We start from the raw sequence: 22,767 nt of genomic DNA on the forward strand, positions 1-22,767 counted from the left end.
AAATTATTATGTATGTTTTGTTTTTTAAATAGATTGAGAATTGGAAGATGTTTTCTTAACCGGATAGCTGATAATGTTGAACGTTTCAGAGAAATTCTACATTGCCTCTCTTGTTAAGTCCTGCTATGATATGCGCTGTCCGGAATACTTTTGGGAATATTTATATCATTTTTTCTCGCATGCAGGAATACATATCTTTTGAATTCTGTATTTAATTTTAACTTTTCAATCTCACAGAAAAAGAATCATCAACAATCCATTAAAACCGAGGACAAATAACATGGGCAGTGGAATGTTAAGGCACGCATCTATCAAAGAAAAGAGGGTGCTCCCGAAGTATGCGAATCAAGATGGCGGACATCGGAACGTAACATGGGTAACAGGTTAGGGTTAGGCGATAATTTTTTTCCAATTTTCCTAATTTTAGTCCTATTATCAGTTCGAAGACTAGCCAAGAGCCTCCCGTAGTATTTATACCTAAAATTATGGCCTAACCCTAACCTAGTACACATATTACATTCCGATGTCCGCCATCTTGGTTCGCATACTTCGGGAGCCCCGAAAAGAGTTTATATTGTGTTCCTGTAACTGTTTACCGATAAAATGAGTTGGACAAACTTTTATTTTTAATTGCGTTGTTAATTACTCTGCTGGGGTGACTGAACTTCATGTTGAAGTTCCGTAAGGTGACTTGGATAGCCTACTTTGGCACAGGACGATATGCATAAATTTAGAATTCAAGTTTTTTCCACAAGTTGGTATCAATTCGATTACAAAATTAACCTTCTACAATACATCAAAGTGAAGTACAGAACTCACAAATACGTGTGGCGTGTGGGTGAAGTAAAGTTCCATGAAACGCATAACTTCTGCCCGTTCTGATTAATATCCGCCGATTTACAAATCGAAACTTATGCACAAGTCAATATTTTTAACTGAAAACTGACTCAGTCACTGTCGAGATTAATGCATGTCACGTTTTTCGGGTAAAATGAAACATAAATCCAATCTTTAGTTGCTATTGCAAGTATGAAGGAGACAGCAGCGTTGCGAATGCATGACGTAGAACAACGGAAGTTCGATGCGACCATATGCTCGGGAATTCGTCATATCATGAGTGATGCTGGAAAGAAGAAATTTTTCTTCAATGCATGACGTGTTCTCGGTTGATTCAAATACTCCATTTAATATTGAACAGCCATCATTTCGAAGCTATTGTTAAGGGTTGGGTACGGCCTACATGTAACGAAACATATTGACTCGCAGCAAAGGATGACTGGTGTTGCTGATTTTGTGAAACTGAGAAATTACTCATTGAAATAGACGCTGCTCAGTTAAGTGAAGAGATGAGTTATTTGTTGCATTCGATTAGCATCATGCTTTGATCCAATAGACAAGTTGTGATTGATATTTAAGATATAATATCCTAATATTCCTGTGGTAAATGCAACATAGCAGATGTTAGAATTGAACGGAGAATACAAGGAGTTGGAACTCTCCATACGACTTTAAGTTCTATAAACAGACCGCAACTAGGAAGCGGAGTACATGCGCAAGTTGAATATTTGGAAATGAAATATTCCAATTCCTTTAAGTTTAAGAGACCGACTTTTTTCTTGATTATTTGAAACACTACTTTGTAGAATATCTTTCTGCTAGAAGTTTAAAAAATCGAAATAATGAAAATGATCTAGGGGGAAAACAATACAGCAACAGTTTTCAAATAGATTTGTTTTTAAAATATCTTCTAAATTTAGGAGAATAAAAAAAAGAGAATTTGTCATTACGTAATTGTTGAATTAACTGAGATATATATTACAAAATGATTAATCATATTTTGTCGTTTGTTTATCAGTTTTAATAAGAAAACATTGTTCAGATAATATAAATACATCTATTAGGTATCAAAACCACCGATACTGATTTCGTCACCTTCCAGATGAAGAACCAAATTGGAAGTGGACTTGTCGCGATTCTTGTTTTTCAATTTTTCTCTGAAGTTTCTGCACAAACGCGTGTCACGGCGCAAGGTGTTACAGCAGGTTTGTAAATTATTTAATGAATTCGATGTACAGATTGACCAAATATTATGTTATGTACACGATCCATAATAGATGCGCCGTCGAGTATATCAACTATCTGCATTATTTGGCAATATCAATATAGAATGGCCATTCTAGAAGAATTCAATCAAAATGAAATGACAATAAAAATTAGTATTGACTATTGATTAGTCAGGTTGAGCGCTAGGAATGCAGATCGCGCGGAAATTCAAATTTATAAAAAAAAATCCTTCCGAACCCGAACTGGATAAATACTAATGGAACGCGGTGGGGGAGTGTATTCTGAAATCTCATATTTTTGCATCAATGGCGGGGGCTTTGTTCATAAAAAATTGTGTTTTTATCAAGTAAAACAAATGCTTAACACATTTTATTAGGTATTTTTAAAATTGCTACCAATGTAGTGGATTGCAAGCGTTCGACTAGTAGTTTATACAACTGCGTTATCAATAGCTTCCCACATATTATTTCGTCGTTAGTTGACCAACATTCAATCGCCCCAAGTAAATATTTTACCTCGACTAAAGCAACTCTGCCGATTGTAGTACTGTAATCGCATAGTTTTCATTATGTTCAGACATAAAGTACTAGGTAGCACGTGTATTCGGCAGATATATGTCAGGTCAATGAATACAGGAGACATCAAATCAGTAGCTTAATAATTACCCAGCTGCGGAACTGAAATATGAATGATTTGCAATACGGAATATTTGTCATTATACCATCTTATGTACTTGGATGTGTGCAGAATAATTAAGTACAGAATAAGCACGGAACGTCTAACAGTCGGTACAAAACTCATGTATCCATTACGTCATTTTTTAAATTGTTCAAATCAATCAAGCAGTTTGGACCATGTAATGATTCTCTGGAAATGCTTTCCGCTAATAGTACGAAGCATAGAAAAAATCAACAACTAACTCGTAGTAGAAATGCTTTTAGTATATTGTCGTCAGTACACATTGAATGAAATAAGCAATCAATACATTCTATCATTATGTGAATTTTGAAGGTTCAAACCTAAGATGTAAAGAAGCCAACGTGCCAGAGCCACGGAGAGAATATATTCAAGAAACGACTTGTCCAAATGGAACAAAAAATTCCGTATGCACTTTAAGTTGTAAACCTGGTTACGTCGAACTGATTCAAAATTTAACTTGTACTTATATAAACGAAAAAAAGTGGATATGGCCATTTGGAAAACTGATACGCTGCAAAAAAAGTAAGTCTCTTTTTTCTTTTTTATTAGGTATCATTTTGTTTTCATTTCACCATACATCCAATAAATTTAATTTATTTGTTTGGTAATTTCGAAAAAAATTACCTGCAAGGTTGTACTATCGCATAAATTCCCCTTGTCTGTTTATATATAACATCTTAACCGATATAAAATCAATCAAATCGTTGTCGAAACCAGTTAATTCAAAACGTTTGGAAAGTTAGACAGCTTAAAGGCGCGTTCATAAGATGTAATTGCTAGTTACTACCTATATACAGTTTTGTTTGGGTTAAAAATATGAAATTGAAATGAGAAATTATAATGTGCGGTGAAACCGCATGTAACTCATGTTATCAAACATTTAGAGACCACGACAGCAAAACAACTGCCGACCACTACCACAACAGCGAAACCGCGAAACTGTCCACGGAATCCAAATCTTTCTGAGTTTTCAAATATCAAGACACCTGATTGCGATGTAACTGCTCCGGGGGGAAGCTGCACCTTAAAATGTAAATATGGATCTATCATTGGAGGTGAAAAAGCTCAAAATCTGCAATGCAATTCTGAAGGAGAATGGGATTTAGATCCAATTAAGGACTGCGAAGGTACAGACAATATTATTTCAATCGATAATACGCTAAGTAGGACTAAGGCATCATGACGATGCAAGTATGTTATCAAGAGAGTGGGAAGTGCAAAACTAATAGAAGTTGATCAATATGAATTGTAAACTGTGCGCCTATTGATTGACCATCTCACTGAAACTTGATACATGCGTCATATTACTCGCAATGATAAAACTTGTTTTGCAGAAGTCCTTTGCGATTCTCTATCATCGTCGTATTTGAGTAGTTACAACTTGTCACCAGATAAAGAATGTCGGAATACGAGACAAGGTTCCTCCTGCCAAGTAGAATAGTAGTAGAATGCAAAATGTGCAAAAGTAAAAATTCATTCTTACTTATATGCGCAAATTGCATTATCAAGTTAAAAGTCAAATTAATCGTTCACATAATTGAAATGTGGTGTATTTTCAACATCTGCGATAAAACCAGGTAAAGCTATAGCTTATCCATGCCCTACAAATGAAAAGAAAGTATTAGAACCAAATGTAGAGCATCGAGTACAGAAATTTTTTATGTTCAATACGGAATATCCTTCACATATCATAGTTTAGTATAAGTAATGAAGGTATAGAGTCGATGGCAAAGGCAGGATTTCATTACGGAGGTAATAATATACTAGGAAGGGTTTCGTATTTTCAGATTTCAAATAAACTAGAAAATTTGATTATCAAAAATAAACCGAATAAGATGATGGAAGGTAGGCTACTCGTCAAAAAAAAAAAACTCGATTTAAAATTGTTGCAATTGTTTTAAAACAATTCTTTTTGAACAAATCCCTACCCATGAGTATAATTTACAAATGCGCAATCCATGACCGATGCGGGCATATTCAAAATGCCTTGTTTATTGGCCTAATTGTATTTATAAAATCATCACTGCTCGAAGTTACCACGCAATCAACAGACTTGAAATGAGAAATAATGAAAAAAGTCTACCGTGAACTGCGTTATATCCTGAACAACGCTGTTATCAGAAGATATTGGAAGCAATTTCGTACTGTGCACAGAAGACGGTACTTACTACCGGTAGTTTGATTAAGATATTTATGCCCGTCCCGATCCAATGATAATCGTAATCTTGACTGATTGTGTGGCAGATTACAGCGATTTAGCGAATTCGACAAATTTGAGCCGCTCTTGCAACACTGACTCCGCCCTATCGTAGGTGTGTCACTCTGACTCCTTTTACACTGTTTGAAAAATCCCTAGACTTGGACAAAATATGAATAAATGAAATTTATTTTATAGCAATAATAAATTGATTGATATAATTTACAATTATCTTATATATCGTGACATACCGAGAAAAGTCGCATGTGGCTCCGTCAGTGAATGGAGTACATCGCGCGCACAATTGACTTTGTTTAAATTTCAGTCACTACGGTATAATTTCCCCCCAAAAAACCTAACATAACGCCAAATTTTGGGATGTACAATGTCTAAAAATGCGTCTTTAAGATCTGTTAAAACAAAACTTATGGCGTTATCTTCTGTCCTAAATTTTAAGTTTAAAATTTAATAATGCCGCTTTTCAATCAAGAAATGCCGAAGAATAAAAGAGAATAAACACCGACGTAAAGATGTTTACGATCTAAAAACACGTCACGCTGACAAAAACAATTGGCGATTTCGACAAAATGTAAACCGCGCACTTATAGCAACTTTTTAAAAAAAATATATTAGAAGGTGGTTCCGACCCCGAGTTTATTAATATGTTTGTCAAGTGTCAAATTTATAGCCTTACTATACATAATTTATCTGTGAAATTCAGATTTATTCATGGCTTGCATTGGCCCTATTGAAAAAGGTTTAGCCTTTAAATTAAGTAAAGTAATTTTAATTTACTATGGAATATTAATCGGTAAGTAAATATTCTAAAATTTCTTGTGGGGCTCCGTGAATAATAGTCAACCTCTTCACCGGCTCCCTAACACCAAAAGTTTGAGAATCTCGGCCTCAACCAATTTTATATTATTTATTTTACTTTACTTACAGAAATTACGTGTCCTAGTTTATCATTTAACAACGGACTCCGCATCGTTGGACTTTGTGCCAACAAACCATTGGGTTCAGAATGTACATTGAGTTGCGCAGCAGGATTTAAACATGAAGTTGGAGGAACAACGAAAACATGCGTGGAAAAAACGAATTTAGCCGCTACGTGGTCAATCGGGAATACAAAATGCGTCCGTAAGTCTTCTAAAAAGAAGTTATGAATACACTTTGCCGGCAACGCTTGAATCAAAATATTCATATTTGAAGTATATATATACTGTACATATGAATAATATAAATAAATTACATTTTTCAAGAACTAACGTAAATAATAGCTATTTGTTTTGAAACAGCTCATATCATGGAAATGACCAAACATGTAATCAACACTACATAATCTTGGCGACGTTTTATCCATTGTTGTCTTAGACATAAACGAATCCGGAATTTCAGTCAACAGTAGCTTGTAATATTTTTATATGTATTTCCAAGGTCAAAGAAGTAGCGGTCACTTTATTAGGTTGCATTTGAGTACTAATTATGCCTATTACCAAATATTTATATATTAATACTCTAATTTTGAATATATCTGAATATAATGCTACTCTAATTCACTTATCACGTTAAAATAATCATTTTCTAATTGAATAATTTGCTAACTAAGCAATGCAAGTTGTGTCCGTAAGTATTTAGCATATATATATATATATATCTAAATGACCAATTTTAAATTTGTAGACACTAAGCAACCTCCCACAAATTATTTAGTGATATTTTTAAATTTAATGTGCATAGTAAACACGTTGCAAAAGTGATAATAACACAGCGAAATTTTGTTTGATTTGTATTGATTCACATTTATTAAAATATAAAAATTAATTTCCTTATGATATCATAACTGAACCTAATAATGTTTGTCAGAACAGTATAAAACTGAATACAAGAAGGCCTATTTCTCTTTTCTAGCTATTACTTGTGAGCCGCTCATAATACCAAACTCACAAAATTTGAAGAAGCCGACCTATTCGACAAGTACATGCTCAAGAAATGCTGGAAGGACGTGCCGTATTAAATGCAGCGATGGATATGAATTTCAAAATGGAAAAACTTACAAAACTATCACATGCCTACAATACGGGGAAAGTGCAAGTTGGAGTCCATATATATCAACAGTTGGAAGTTGTCAACGCAAGTCTTTTTTCTATTTTGTCATGCTTTGTTTCATATGAAATTGTTTTTAAAATATACCATTACTTTTCTTAAAAATATTATACAAGTTGCTATATTGTTAAAAGTGTTTAATCATTACTTACAGAAATTACATGTCCTGGTTTATCATTTGACGACGGAACCCGCTCTGTTGAACTTTGTGCCAATGAACCAGTGAATTCAAAATGTACACTGAGTTGCGCAGAAGGATATGAACTTAAAGGAACAACTAAAACCGCAACATGCCGAAAAATAACCACGAATCCTGCTAAATGGTCATCAATCGGGAATACAAAATGCGCTCGTAAGTCTTCCAAAGAAGTGATAGATATAATTCGCCAACGAAGCTCGAATCAAAATATTCATATTTGAAGTATCTATATACTGTACATATAAACATTAAAATCAACTTGCATTTTCCAAGAACTAACGTGAATAATAGCTATTTGTTTTAAAACATCTCGTAACATGGAAATGTCCAAACTTTTAATCAAAACTACATAATCTTAGCGACGTTTTATCCCTAGTTGTTTTAGACATAAACGAATTCAAAAATCTAGACAACATTAGCTTGTAATATTTCCATATGTATTTCTAGAGTAAGGTCAAAGACGTATGATTTTATTAGGTTGCGTTTGAGCACTAACTATGCCACATCGTCAAATATTTGTATATTAATATTCTAATTTTGAATATATTTGAATATAATAACACTCTAATTCAGTGGTTCCCAAACTTTTGAGAGTCGGGACCCACTATTTATTACCACAGCTTATGGCAAACCACTTAAATTAAAAAAAAAATTTATGACATAACACAGAACACAGCAATGGCTAATCATCGCAAAACTACCGTGTTTCCTCGAAAATAAGACCTGGTCTGAAAATAAGATAATAATTTGAATTTTCAAAATGATTTTTATTAAACCCTACCCTTAAAATAAATTTTAAAATGTGTGGGAGAAGAAAGGTTTATTGGCCTGAGGTAAGGAGAAGATCACACCACAATTCAAGATTGTGTGATATCACAATTATGATATTTGTCACTTGATTTTTGTATAGGAAATACAAATTAAAACAATGGATGTCGATTTTTATATAATGTTTAGTAAAAAATCTTGGAATTTTCTACAATGTAATTTTATTTTTGATAAATGAAAGCAAAAGACCTCTTTCAAAAAAACCATAGTGTTATTCTTCAAAAGAAAATGGATCTAAATTCTGTCTAAATTTCGGGAACACACGGTAAGAAGTGCTGTACAGTGTACAAAACAGCTGGGCCTAAAAAAAACACATGGTCATTCTTTGAGTAGTAAATTTTTGTTCCTTTGAGAAGATCGTAAAAAGGAAACTTTCCCAGATTAGAATTTAAATTCAATTTAATTTCTTTGATTTTTTTGAAGATTTACGTATTCGAGTTGCCACCGATCCTAATAACCAGTATAATTAACCAAAGCTTCCTACATCTTTTCACGACCCACTAAGATTCCTTTTGCGACCCACCAGTGGGTCGCGACCTATAGTATGGGATCGCTGCCTAATTCACTTACTACGTTTTTTCAACTGAATAGGCTGCCTAATTTAAAATTAAACAGGAATTTTCGAAATATTTATAAGATAAATACAATTATTATAAATTCCTTGTCGCATCGAGATTGGCGTTTCGAGCAGGAGACAAACGTAATCTTTGATAAAAGCATCACTAATAATAATAAAAATCGTATTGACAATATTGAAATGTACTACAATGAAGTGCAATATTTGTTCACGCAGAAATAACTTGTGGGGGTTATTTGTTTCATAATGGTGAAACAAGGAAGAACCAATGCACAAGGAACAACGCCCTCGGATCAGTATGCGAGTTACAGTGTGCGAGTGGATATAAATTTGAAGGAGATGCAAACCAGGTGACATGTGTAAAGCTCAGTCCAGGTGATACAGCTCGATGGAAAAAATTAAACAATGCAATTTGCGTCCGTAAGTGTATATTAATTAATTATGTAGTGATTTGCTCGAACAATTTTGTATTTGTACAAGCTGAACAACCTACCGCAAAATATTTAGTGGTATTTTAAAATTTCATCTCCACAGCAAACACGTTGCCAGAGTGATGATGGCATCCTAAAATATTGTTTGATTTGATATATATTCATTAGAATATAAAATTAATTTTTCTGCGATAATATTAATAAAATAAATAATGTATATGTCTAAATCGTATATAATTGAATTCAGATATTTCCCTTTTCTAGATATAACCTGTGAGACGCTCATAATACCCGAACCGGGAAATAAATATTCGAAGAAACCGACATATCTGACAAAAACATGCCGAGGAAATGCTGGAACGACTTGCGTTCTTGAATGCAGTAATAGATATGAATTTCAAAATGGAGTAACTTCCAAAACTATCAGATGCCGACAAGAGGGAGAAAGTGCAAGCTGGAGTCCTAAAATATCAACGGTCGGAAGTTGTCAACGCAAGTCATTTTTTATATTTTTATAAATGTTTAAATATATATAAAATAAATCTGTGATTATTTTTTTTAATCGTTGTCAACATGGATGAGGTTGTGAATGCTGTCGTTGTAACAAAATATCGCTTTCGTCTATACTGGGTCGCTTTCAAATTGTCTATAGCAAGGAATGGAAGTGTCTTCAAATAGCTCCTTTTTACATTTTTCATATTTACTCGATATTCGCTATAGGCCCGTTTTACCCAAATTTAGCTGGTTTTGAGAAGTATTACGCTGATACGCGAGCATAATTCTGGTTGTCTTCACAAGCAAGTGTTCACACAACGGCATAATATATTCCCGCACTCTGATTATACAAAGTTTTTTTTTCCATTGAGTATAGTATGTAACACTAAAATGAATATATGTTCCAAATCATTTTGTTAAATTTTAGTGAAAATATTGAAGAATGAAAACTGTAAATACTGGATATCAGATGATTCAGTCAATGGTAGACAAAAAGCTGCAGCTGCGTGCAAAGATCGGGCTGGCCCGGGATACGAGTTAGCCATGCCTAAGACAGCGAAACAAGCCAAATTTCTTTACAATGAAATGAGATCCACCGAAACATTTTTGATTAACGCATGGAGAAATAAAGGGAAATGGACTTGGGGCGATGGTGATCCATACAGTGAGTGCCGAGCAGATCGTTGTCTTAGAGTTATATTGCATATTTTTGAATATTGCAATAGTTTAATTCCAAGAATTTTTAAATTTCAGGCAGCACGAGTACAACCATGAACTGTGCGGTATTAAATTATTATCAAAGAACGGTATCAATCTATTGTAATCGCAAATATATATGCGAAATGTGGGATGATAACGGTATGTTAGACGAAATGAAATACGTTCAAGATGTGGAAGTATATCATCGAAAAAAAAAATTATAGTATATTGTAATTTTTTAGAAATTAATCTTCAGTAAATCTTCACAAATTTATAATTGCATAAATATAAAAATGTGTTCATATTTTTAAAATAACGCAAATAAATCGTCAGAAGACCGGATTCATTCTATAGCTTTTTATAGATTGCAATATATTTTTAGTTTGGCACGGTCCACTCTCGGCGCACAAAAAGGCGTAATTTTGAGAAACTGAATATCGCTATATATTCTTATTTAATTTTTGAGTCTGGGCACTGAATATGAAGTCAATGATATGAACAGTGTGATTCAATGTAGCCAGAACAATCAAGTGCGGTATCTTCTTTCTTTTCCGTTTAGCTGAGTCTAAATAAGATATATGCGTATACAAGAAATCAAAATGTTTGTCAATTCTTCTTCGATAACATTCCATTCTGAAATTTGTTGAACACGTCGAAACGATAATCTGTATCTAACCAGTAGTAAATTGATAAATTTTTACATTCGCAGGAAGTAATAAGAGTCCTTGTTCTCCAAATCATTGTGTGAATGGGGAATGCGTAGTGTACGGCTGTAGCTACAAATGCAATTGCCCACCAATGTTTTTCGGACGCCATTGCCAGAATGGTGAGAAACAACAAATTTACCATCAGTCTTACTCATTATTGTCGCTCAGATTATATATTTCAACAAACTAATAATATTTCACAGGTCCGTTAACTGTTAAATTTTCTAAAGACGAATATCAAACGACAGAAGACGGGTCAATTACAATAGACTTCGAAGTGGTAACAAATATTGCGGGAAAAGCTGACTTTCAACTATTCATAAACGGAAAACTAAACAAAACATTTTCCGTAAATGGAGAAGATTCTACAGATGGGTCAATTTTAAAGTATTTTAACTACTCCATGTGCATTGTCAGTTTTTTTTTGCTGAAAATTCCTTCGGCTTATTTGTTTATCTGTTTTTCCATAGAGATATATACACTCTAAAAGATATAACGCAAGACACGTACATTAGTGGGAAAGGAATACTGTATAATGGTTCTACATTAACAAATGTTCTGGATTGCACAAAAATAATCGTTACTGGTAATTGTTTTTGTATTGATTATGACTCAAAAATGCCATCTGTGTTAATTACTTCTTCATCAAAGGTAAAACAAAGCAAAATGCGGTGAACGTTTCTAAAGATATCTGTGACGGAAATAAGTTGACAGTAGATTGGAACAAACTCGAAAACTCCGAATCACTAAAATATACAATAATGGTAAACGGGAAAAACAGGTGAAATAGTTCTTTTGATTGATGCTATTTGAGTTGTTTTCATTATAAATTTTAATTCTTATAAACTTGAACCTATCTGTTTTAATCATAGATCTTCTGAGGAACAAGGGCCCTATGAAGTAATGAAACTGCAAAAGAACACAGTGTACGAGATAAAGGTATGCCAAAATTAAATGTTTTTGCAAAGATGAAAATATTTAAATATGACTTAATGATTTTAGGTAATACCAGAGATTGAAGGATGCTTGAATAAAAAAAAATATTTTCGAAAGTATGTTGAAACAACCAGCCAGGGAACGTCTGGTCCACCAAACAGTATCATGCTTTCAAATACTGAAAAGGGTTGTAAGATTAAATGGAATCAACAATACAGAGGAAATATTTATGGTTATGCTGTGAGTGTCCTAATCAATACTTATTCTATTAGTCATAATTTGACGGGATAATAAGAATATGGATATTCATGTTATTTCAGATAAAAATCGACGAAAGAGCGAAAAACTCATTATATTCGAGAACCAACGATGCTCCCGCTACTCAGGAAAAGCATTTAAATATGACTTTTGAATATGAGTTTTCAACAAATCCAAACTCACAATATAAAGTACAAGTTGGGACCATTCCTCCAGCTGTTTGTCATGGAAAAGTACCGATAGCATGGAGTGAGGCTGCTACTGGTTGCCCTACGAAACGAACAGGCAAGGAAATTTAAATATCTCGTTAATGTGCAAAGCGCGTGTGGCGGCAGTATGTTTACATTTATTTTATCTCTATATTTGGTCAATATTTCATCGGTTACAAAAATTTAAAAATGTTTTCTTTTATAATAGTTAATTATGTACTGTTTCGCATTCTATCATTACTGAAATTTAATTTTGATGTGACGCGTACCCATTCCAGTTCGGCGTTGCGTAAAAATTCAACATGTTTGGCATAAATTTAAGTAAGCAATGCAAAAAACGTGTTATTTACACTAACTATAACTCAATTGTTTTTTCCACAGCTCCGTCTGTAGTCATCACACCTGCGATAGATGACAGTGGGAATCTAGAATACAATACAAGGACAATAAAATTAAGTCCAGTTGATGAAAGAAATGGATCGGTCAGGTAGGGTATGACTATGATAATTTGTTGAAATTGTTTGCCATAAATGGCAGCAGCCGAATAATTTGATCAAATGAAAAAACTTTCACAGAATGACTTTTCCCAATTTTTTTAAAATGTATTTTTCTACTATGAAGGATACATATTATTTATCCGACGAAATTTAACCAAATTTTCATAATTGTGTTGGAAGAGAGTTTTCAAACATAGATAGCAATGTCCAGCCTTCAATCAAACGTTTATACATAAGAGTTCTTAGATTGAAAACCGACTGACGCGCTTCGAATAGATTACAGTGATGCTACATAATTTTTTTTTATTTTTTTGTTTGTTTCTGATGCCTTATTTTAGCATGATCGAACATGAATACTTACTATTTTTAGTTGTTATATTGTTGTTGTTTACAAACGTACAAAAGACGGAAATGAAACAAAAATTATAAAAGATGTTGACATGATGAAACAGTTCAATGATACTGTGGAAGATGGAGATAGTTTTGTAGCGTTTGCCCTAAACAGGTATGCAAGAACAACGCAAGCAACGTAACAATTTATGCATGTCATCCTTTGTTACTAATTTATCTTTATTAAAACTGATTCATTTTCACAGGTTTGATGAAACTAAAAGAATTGTTCTCGGAAATGGCGGAACAACTTGCTGTGATATGAGTGGATCGAATAAAACTTGCGGGAGTAAAGACGACAGTAGTAGAAAAAAGAGATCAACTAGTAAAAACAATGTTGTAGAAGGAAATAATCGAGAGTTGGACAGTTCGAGCGAATACCAACATTATATTCTAGTTTCGGTGCCGGATGAAGATGGCGGTGATCCTATCATTGTGTCAAGTGGTTTTTCCGAGCCGTGGTCTGTAACAAAGGGTAAGCTTTGTTGACAATAAAAAAAGTTAAAATGTTAATACGCGATTTTGCATTTTACTTAGCTGTTTAAACACGATCCACGACAACCGTGTCTAATATTTTTTTTATTTCACAGAAACTGGTGGACAAGGATCAGATTTGCCGCTGAAAATTATTCTACCGTTGGTGATATTGCTAATAATAGTGGCACTCCTGATTGGTGTTGTATTTTATAAAAGGTGAGCTCAGAAAACCGTATTGAATGGTATTAAAAAGTATTGCGGCATATTGTGAGCTATTTCATCGGATACTTCATATTTCATTGCATTTCACAATCTTTTAGTTTGATAATTTTCCTCAGTAATGTATTGTTTGAACCCACAATTATAAGAACAATATTCAAAATACTCCTCTAATGTATTGATTTTTGGGCGCTCCCGTATTATGTACCAAGGTGGCGCACAACCTGATAACCCTAACACATACTATGTTCAGGTTGTGCCACATCTTGGTACACATACTACGGGAATACTGATTTTCGTGCTAGATACAAAATAATAAAACAATGCAAATAACATGAAGTAACCGCGCTTTTTTATGATAGAAAACAGTCAAAGAAAACTGATTCGCATGATGAGATTGTAATGAGAAGAAATATTCGTGCGAATCGAGGTATATATATTTAATTAATTTTACTTCAAATATTTTAAACGACTTAAACCAATGGCATAGTGCATCTTCAGGATAGGTCGCATCTGGTAGTATTTGTGTTTTCAAAACACCTAAACAAGGCTAGTTTCATAATATGTCCTTTATATATGGATATAATTTGAATACAAACCCATGTTACGTACATACTTCACTAGTAAATCATGTTCTATTTGCTCGAGATGCATAATATTTTACTTCAGTTATATCTATGAATTTGAACGAAAACTTTTGACATAGTTCGCCCTTTTTAATTAAAAACTATATGCCCTCAGTATGTGTGTATGACTCAGCTAGTGCTAAGAAATATAAAATTTAACAGAAGACTACTCACTTACAGCAGACGAGCATATCGATGTTGAAGCGAATATTGAGCGAAGGAATCCATATGAAATTATAAATCGACTTCTTCGAAAACATTTATTTCAGCTGACAAATCTGTTTCAGTTAATGAATAACAAAAGAGCTGATGAAGATCTATTATTTCTAGAGGAATTCAAGGTATATATATATATATCTAACCATTGTATAGGAGTTGGTATAAGCAAGCAATGAAATAATCTAATACGCAATGCATAAAATCTTTTTTTTATCTCATTTAAGGAAGACGTTCCGGCTGCCGTAAAGGCATGTAAACTAACGGCAGATATTTCCAGGTTACCAGCAAACCTTCCAAAGAATAGATATAAAAACATCGTTCCATGTGAGTACACATCTCTTAGCATAGTTTCAACTGGGTGTTAACCGTTCGATATACTCTTTACTTTTTTTGGTTTCAATCAAATCGTGCTATGATCTATTACCGTATAGTCCTAATTATTCGTTTTTTTATTATCTTCAATGATATATGCTCAAGATATAGCGATTAATCTAGTGTAAATTTTTGTATTTTACAAACTCAAGTTTGGTTAACGTATCTTGAAACGAAATAAAACTGGAAGGAGAATATAAGTAGTGTAGAACGCCTGTGTTATTATTACTTAAATATAGATTAAAGATAGGTTTTTATATAACATCAGATTTAATCCCAAAGCATTTTTATTTTCACTATATACAGATGACAACACAAGAGTTCTACTACATAAACTATCTGGCGATGAGTTTTCAGATTACGTTAATGCTGCCTACATAGACGTGAGTATTGTTATCAAAAAATTTTTAGTATTTTGCAGTGAAAATTTATCTCAAAAGAAGCAAATATTTTTTTAAAACGACGGTTTTGTAATGGCCATACCCATTGACAACAATCAGTTCATGCTAATTTAATATTTTCAGGGATACAACTTTCCAAACAAATTTATTGCTACTCAAGGACCAAAGCCTAATACCATAGCAGACTTCTGGAGAATGATATGGGAAAAAGATTGCTATATTATTGCTGTTTTGACTAGATTAACTGAAAACAAAAAGGTGATATAAATTGAAAGAATTGTTTAAGAAGCAACGCAATGTTCGAATAGAAATGTCATTTTCATTGACTAATTACAACTGCTATATATATACTTCATAGGTTTATAATGATATCTTCACTGGTCAGATAATTGTATATTTTGATAAAAATTTGTTTTTCAATGTAACAAATTTAAATGAATATGTTCACAAAAATGGCGCTGCTCAATTCCTGACCAGTACGATATAGAATTTAATATACCTCGCTTTAATCATGTCGTAAAGCAAATATAGCAATACAATCCTAGTACGTTACATGCAGATAGCTATCATGTTATAACTACATTTTAAGGTAAAATGCGCGGAGTATTGGTCCGAAGATGACGATCAGAGTATCGTGTATGGCAATATTGCCGTCAATTTAATCGAATCTTCGAAGTGTGGAGACTACGTTCGTCGTCGGTTTGAAATATCCAAAGACAATGAGGTAAAAGCTTGAAATTCTAATAAATATGGGCGTTAAGTTGAGCTGTAATTCCGTGCTTGATGTCGTTTTTAAAATATTTATCAGACAAGGGAAGTACTGCAGTTTCAATTCATTGCGTGGCCTGATCATGGTGTTCCTGCTACAACTTCAAGTTTGTTAAGATTCCACAAAGCTGTTGTTTACTCTCAAACCGAAACAGCGGGACCGATTGTTGTGCATTGCAGGTAGAAGCTTCATACTTTACCAACATATGAAATGATATGCTTCAGCTTCATTTCTATAAATTATGTTTTACAGTGCCGGAGTTGGCAGGACTGGAACGTTTATAGCTCTGGATATAGTCTCAGAACAGATTGCTGAATCGGAAGAGTTCAACATATGTGAAATAGTGGGCAGAATGCGCACAAGAAGGCCGGAAATGGTTCAAACATTGGTGAGGAAATTTTCTCCAAAATGTAATACAGCTCAATGAATACGATGGAAAATTTCTCAAAACTGCTGTGTCAAAAATAACTTTTTTCAAATGTTGCTTTGCAACTGATAGATGAAAATGCTTACTGTGAAATATATTCTATTAGGCTACTAAGCATTTATCATGCTGGAAAGTTATGACCTAACGTAACAATGGATAAATCATTATTTCTAAGAATAAAATCTTCCCATGAAATGCAACTGGAAGTTTTTGTCACTTTGCTGAAATTTCTATTCTGATTCATTTCGACTGAGTCAGAGTAGGTGTCATTACGCTTACTCATTTCCTTGGTTATCAACGAATTTCATTGCGCTGTCTCGGCAGATAATTATGAGACATATGGCCGCGGTATTTACAGATCGTTTGCAGCAGTACTTTCATTTTCTGTGGGTTCCTATTTACCAAATTATTATAAAGGTGCTACCGCGAATCTCCACTTCTTATAGATAAAATGTTGCGTTAGTAGTCGAATGAATAATTGTTAGTAATAATAGTCAATAAATAATCATGCTCTAATAAAATAGCCACATAGTGTGGGTGATACGCTCCGTATATTGCGCTAACAATTCCTGCTACCGCATACCATTGTGATATTTTTATAGGATCAATACATTCTTATCCACAAACTATTACTCGAGTTATATCAGTTTGGTGAAACGGACGTCGATGTGTCTGCATTCAATGCAACGTACAAAAATATGCAGAGGTTTGATTTCATTTGTTTTCACTAACACATATCTAAATATTTTCCTGATGTGCATTCCCCTGTTATATAGAATTTGTCATGTTGTGAATTTTCGATTCGTGGTAGTTTTGTATTGACAAGCTACAAGAGAATAATGGAGAATGTCAACTTATGACATCCATTGATTCACACGCGGACAAACCTGCAAAATTGCACAATTTTTATAATTTAAAAGAAAAAATTGACACACACTTTGTTGGAAATTGTGGTAAGACAATGAGGTTCATGACGATCAAATAATAGAGTGATATAAATGTAACCATCTATTAGAAAACAATTTCATTTTTTTTTTCGTTCAGTTAAAATTATTTAGTGCACCAGTGTGTAACGAGCCACCTCATACATTATGAAAATCACAATATATATATATAAATGACACGATAACACCAGGATGCAGGCTTAAATTTATCATTTTTATATGTGAGCATATCGGTCAGCGAATATAAGTATGCCAATGTCCATTCCAAACACAATATCGAAAATATTTTTTAGAATTAACGGACAATCAAGTGAAATCGATCATGAATTTGACATGCTGGATTATTTTCTACCACTCGACACAGATCAGGATGCTGGATACAAAACAGAAAATAAGCATTTCAATCGCGATCAGACAGTCATTCCATGTAAGTCTGTCTGTTTTTTCATATATATGCATTAGCGTATTTGCACTCAACAGTGGCATATAGTTTGGGCCCATCTTCGTCATGTTCTCCGTTAGCGTTGTGTACTACTTCGTGATATAAGTGCAGTTTTTTCGTATTGGATATTCAGTTATTTTAAAAACAACTGTAATAATACTTTGGAACCATCTAATGACAAATGCCTTCTTCTTTCACTTTTAGATGACCACAATGGCGTGTTCATACAAATGAATCCCACTGACAAATGTGTACCGTATTACAATGCTAGTAACATCACAGTAAGTTCATTATTACTATTGTCTGGTTTTTGTAGTAAGTACGCAACAGGGGTGTGCAAACTGCGGCCCACGGAGAAGTGCCAATTTTGAATGGTGTGCAAGCGAAACGGGTTTTTAATTTAGTTAACCTGGTACGTGTGAGCAATTTCAATCCTTTTGCGTCGCAAAGCCTATACCAGTGCCTGAGTGACACTGTCATATACGCAAAACTAGCTAGCAAAATACAGAATGTTATAAAAACGCATTTGTCACTGCATTCATTTACAGTCGGTGTGACAATAAATTTGAATATTAGTTTAATTAGAAATTTATGCGTTTTAACTCACCATTACCGCAAGGACCCCTAACAATGACGTAAGATCAATAACAAAAAAGAATTGTGTTTACAACCATCTTAAAGGCTATCTTAAATGAAGGTGCGGCCCACGGCTTCACTAAGTTACTCCTATAATAAAGGTGGCACACCCCTGGATACAACATCGAATTTTACAGTATATTTATAATGGTATTATCATCAGGTAACTTCGCAAATATGATAATATAAAATGAACATTGGACCCTTCAACGATGTTGAATTTATTTGTTATCTATTGAACTGGGTTGTAGTACGGGTAGTGAGAAGACGCTGCAATCCACTTCAAAAAAAAAACATGAGCAGCGCAGTCTCTTCAAGTCTTTAAAATTTGAATAATTAGAACACAACTAATTCATATATGTTCTAAATTATAAAATACTCTATTGTGATCTTGTATATATATATATATATATAATAAACATGGCCACCTCTGAGTTTAGTGTTCTACGTCTCTGCGAGTCATACCGCGCTCTGCTTCGTGGATCCTATTAGTGCGGGAAGTTGTTTATGCAACATAGTAGTGATTTTGAACTAATTTCGCGCAGCTGGTATTCCATTTATATATGCATAAAATGTTACTTTAGTCTGATTAGACTTCTAATAGCAATTATGTAATTCACGACATCTCTTACCCCCTTGATATTTATTACTCTCATTTGTAGTCCTATTATCCGACGGACATATTCATAGCAGCACAAACTCCAACTTCGGAAGGTACTGAGGCATTCTGGCGAATGATCTTAGATAACAAAGTCAGCATGATTGTATCCTTGTGCGAGGCAAGTTTATTTATTATTAAAATAAGAAAAGAGCATTGCTCAAACACAAGGCCGAAATTTCCCCCAAAATCATATCATGTACGTAGCTGGTACTGTGGAACATGATCATAGTCAAGTTTATTTTTTTCATCCAGTAAAAAATATTTTGCAATATTTAAAAGAACAACAGTTGAGTTTGAACAGCTATCGTAACTTATTAGTACCGGATTGTTCTATGGCTTTCCCAAGTTATGTGACAATGATGATTCATGCACCAAGTCTAACCGTTGTCCGAAATACCAAATGATTCGAGTCACCACAGCAGTACCGAATCTTTTACAGTAGGCCTTACCGGTAGTCTACCTTCAGCCTCAACGATGCCATCGCCTAATAGACACACAGTCTATGATGACATCCTCAGGCAGAACTCACAGTGAAAAAACGAATTCCATAAAGCAAACATAAATTTTTGAACTACATAAAAGTAATAGCTGTCTAGCAACAACAACACTCTTCAAACGCTGAAAGTTTCAAAGCAATTGATCCAGTATTAGAGGAGAACAACAATAACAACGAGATGAAGGAATTACCAACAACAACAATTTAACAAAACAATCCATAGGTCCACATCGGGTCCAACAATTAATTTTTTATGTGAATTTGTACTAATATTATGGCAACATTACAGAAAAATGAAGAGGCAGACTACTGCTTTTGGCCCGACAAAGCACGAGAGCGTAAATATGGGCATGTTTCCGTAAAAACAACAAAAGAGACCAGTTCAATGGGATGCACAGAAAGAGAATTTTCAGTATCACTGAAAGAAAAGAAGGTTGTATATGATGGATTAATATCTTTGCGATCAACTGGCATAAAGCATAATTATTGTACATATCATAAAGTCACTGCAAATTTGACAAAGAGTTTCCTTTTCAACCCATTTGAGAATACATGTATTTGATCCTGCAGGTAAAGCATTATATCTTCCCCCTAAAAATCATTAAATATAGCTACTACTGTAAACTAATAAATGAGCTTTTCTCTTTAGACGACAGTGTCACAAATTCATTATGGTCAGTGGTCCGAACAAGTTAATCCAGCAAATTCTGGCACCGTTCTTGAGATAATTGCGAGCGTCGAGAAGCATCACCAAACATTGTCCAATTCTGAGAACAAGACAACGCTCGTACATTGCAGGTAATTCTGGTACCTCTACAATTTATTTCAGTAAGGCAATTTTTTATGATACGACTGGACAAATTACCTAGTTTTTGAATATTGTTTTGTCGGTGACGCGTCATCGGTCAGTTTTTAATCACAATTTCGCGTTTTTTCAGTGATGGATCTGGAAGAACTGGGACTTTTTGTGCCATTTCAAATCTAATAGAAAGACTGAAAAATGAAAATCGTGTTGATGTATTCAGAACAGTGAAAGATCTGAGGGATCAAAGGCCGATGATGGTCCGAACTGTGGTAAGAAATTTTAACAAACTACACAAAAGAAAAAACACATCTGATTTCAATATTCGATATGATATTCAAAGTGACAGAAAATAATATTTTTATTTTTAGGGTCAATATGAGTTTTGCTATCAGGCTGTAAGCGATTTTCTTCAGTCATTTGATCTTTATGGGAATTTTCAGTAAAAACAAGGAAACGAAAATACATTGGTTTCAATATCACAAGTTGAACGACTCACCGAAGTCACAGATGCAAAAGATTCTAAATTTCCCTTTATAATTATAAATAGTTTGTTTTATAATCGACTGTTCAATGTTAAAAGACTATATATACTATCTATATTCCTAAATTTTAGTTTACAAATAAAAAAATATAACGAATTTTAAGCTGACGTAATCTACAGCAATAGGCACTCAAATACGTTTCTTTTTGTCAGCCATATCAAAGTGAGTGTAATGATTTATATGTTTACGCCACCTCCAGGCTACAAGTATTAAAAATCGATGTAGATTTTGGTGGTAATTTGTCAAAAATGCACTATGTCATTTTAGTAACAATTCTTCTGTCCCCCCTTTTTGACAATTTTTGTTAGAAATGATTTTAATTCCTGGTGATTACAAGTATTCAGGAATCCGCATTGTGGACGTCTTGCTTGTGAAGACAGACTTCTATTGCTGTAGGCTACAGATATCCAACAGATAAGTTTCAATTTGTATATCCGCTTGCCCTGCTCTCACGCCCTTAGAATAGTGGCCGATAATAAGAAAAACCTTGAATTTTTGTATATATAATCATGAGTATATGCATTTTTTTAACATTTTCTACTTTGTGTGAATTGTCCAATATATCAACTTTTTTTATCCATCATTTGCCAAAACGATGCAAAATCAAGACTTTTTAAGCTGCAGCTATAGTTGCATGTCAAAAAGATTTTCCGATTTGAAAAAATCAAAAAAGTGACCGAATAAACTAGTCAGGTATTTGTTGAATTTGAAGCTAGTTCAGGAAATATTTACAATATAAACAAATTAATACACAAAAAGAAACAAACAAAAAAAATTCTTGAAAAATAATAAGCATTATCACTTTTCATATCTGCCGAATAAAAGTATCTTATATATAACTTTTGATGTTAATGACTGATGTTGCTGGTTAATCATTTTTTGTAAATAAACTCATCGGTATATCGATAAAACAATTCTTTACCGACTTCTGGTGTTCCGCTTGTGGGAAGGTGCATTCACTGCAGTAGTTTTGAAAGAATATGAACATGTACCGACTGCAACAAACAAAAATTATTGAATCAGTCACAATTGGCGTCCAATCTGTGAACTATTTCCCATCGACAAAAATCGCCTATCTGCGTTTATTATACAGACCCTCCACTGTTACTGTGACCTCAAATAGACGAAGAAGCCAGACGTTTTTTCAATATCTTAGCTCTGAAATATTTTGTTTTGGCTTTCGTGTCCATATTCTGGAGCATTGCTCTCTTGTTCTATATAGTTTCAGTTTCTCGTCATTTTAACGGTCGCCCGTTCCCTCGCTTAGGTATTAAAGCTTTTACTTTTCAGAGACTTCCTTGAGCAAATCTCTTGGAAAAAAATTCAATTTTTACTAGGCTTGTTTAATCTTTGTCTGTACTTATGAATTAAGCTGCTGCATCCAAAGTACCCTACACTTACCGAGAAGAATAAATCGTTATCGCTGGGGTACAATTAGT

The 22,767-nt window shown here is 33.7% G+C and overlaps 1 protein-coding gene across 3 annotated transcripts; it reads left to right on the plus strand.

Annotated features, from left to right (window-relative positions):
* Positions 1–1,880: 1,880 nt before the first annotated feature.
* On the plus strand, positions 1,881–22,236 carry LOC120330702 (uncharacterized). Of its 3 annotated transcripts, none has more exons than XM_078113573.1 (37): positions 1,881–2,042; positions 3,076–3,285; positions 3,648–3,890; positions 5,906–6,100; positions 6,872–7,093; positions 7,221–7,418; positions 8,887–9,090; positions 9,366–9,593; positions 10,024–10,260; positions 10,350–10,454; positions 11,005–11,121; positions 11,206–11,389; positions 11,473–11,588; positions 11,654–11,783; positions 11,875–11,941; positions 12,005–12,178; positions 12,259–12,481; positions 12,787–12,892; positions 13,273–13,407; positions 13,499–13,767; positions 13,883–13,985; positions 14,351–14,418; positions 14,777–14,955; positions 15,058–15,157; positions 15,512–15,588; positions 15,730–15,864; positions 16,196–16,330; positions 16,415–16,554; positions 16,628–16,763; positions 17,405–17,508; positions 18,040–18,173; positions 18,393–18,469; positions 19,487–19,603; positions 20,271–20,414; positions 20,631–20,779; positions 20,920–21,055; positions 21,155–22,236. In XM_078113573.1, the coding sequence occupies exons 1-37, from the start codon at positions 1,940–1,942 to the stop codon at positions 21,227–21,229; spliced, it is 5,475 nt and encodes a 1,824-aa protein (XP_077969699.1). In that variant the 5' UTR covers positions 1,881–1,939; the 3' UTR covers positions 21,230–22,236. The 3 variants fall into 3 exon arrangements, with proteins under 3 accessions (XP_077969699.1, XP_077969701.1, XP_077969700.1); XM_078113575.1 differs by having other exon boundaries at positions 14,798–14,955; XM_078113574.1 differs by having other exon boundaries at positions 1,882–2,042; positions 14,795–14,955.
* Positions 22,237–22,767: the final 531 nt, after the last annotated feature.

Source organism: Styela clava, chromosome 6 (genome assembly GCF_964204865.1).
Source record: "Styela clava chromosome 6, kaStyClav1.hap1.2, whole genome shotgun sequence".
NCBI lineage: Eukaryota > Metazoa > Chordata > Ascidiacea > Stolidobranchia > Styelidae > Styela > Styela clava.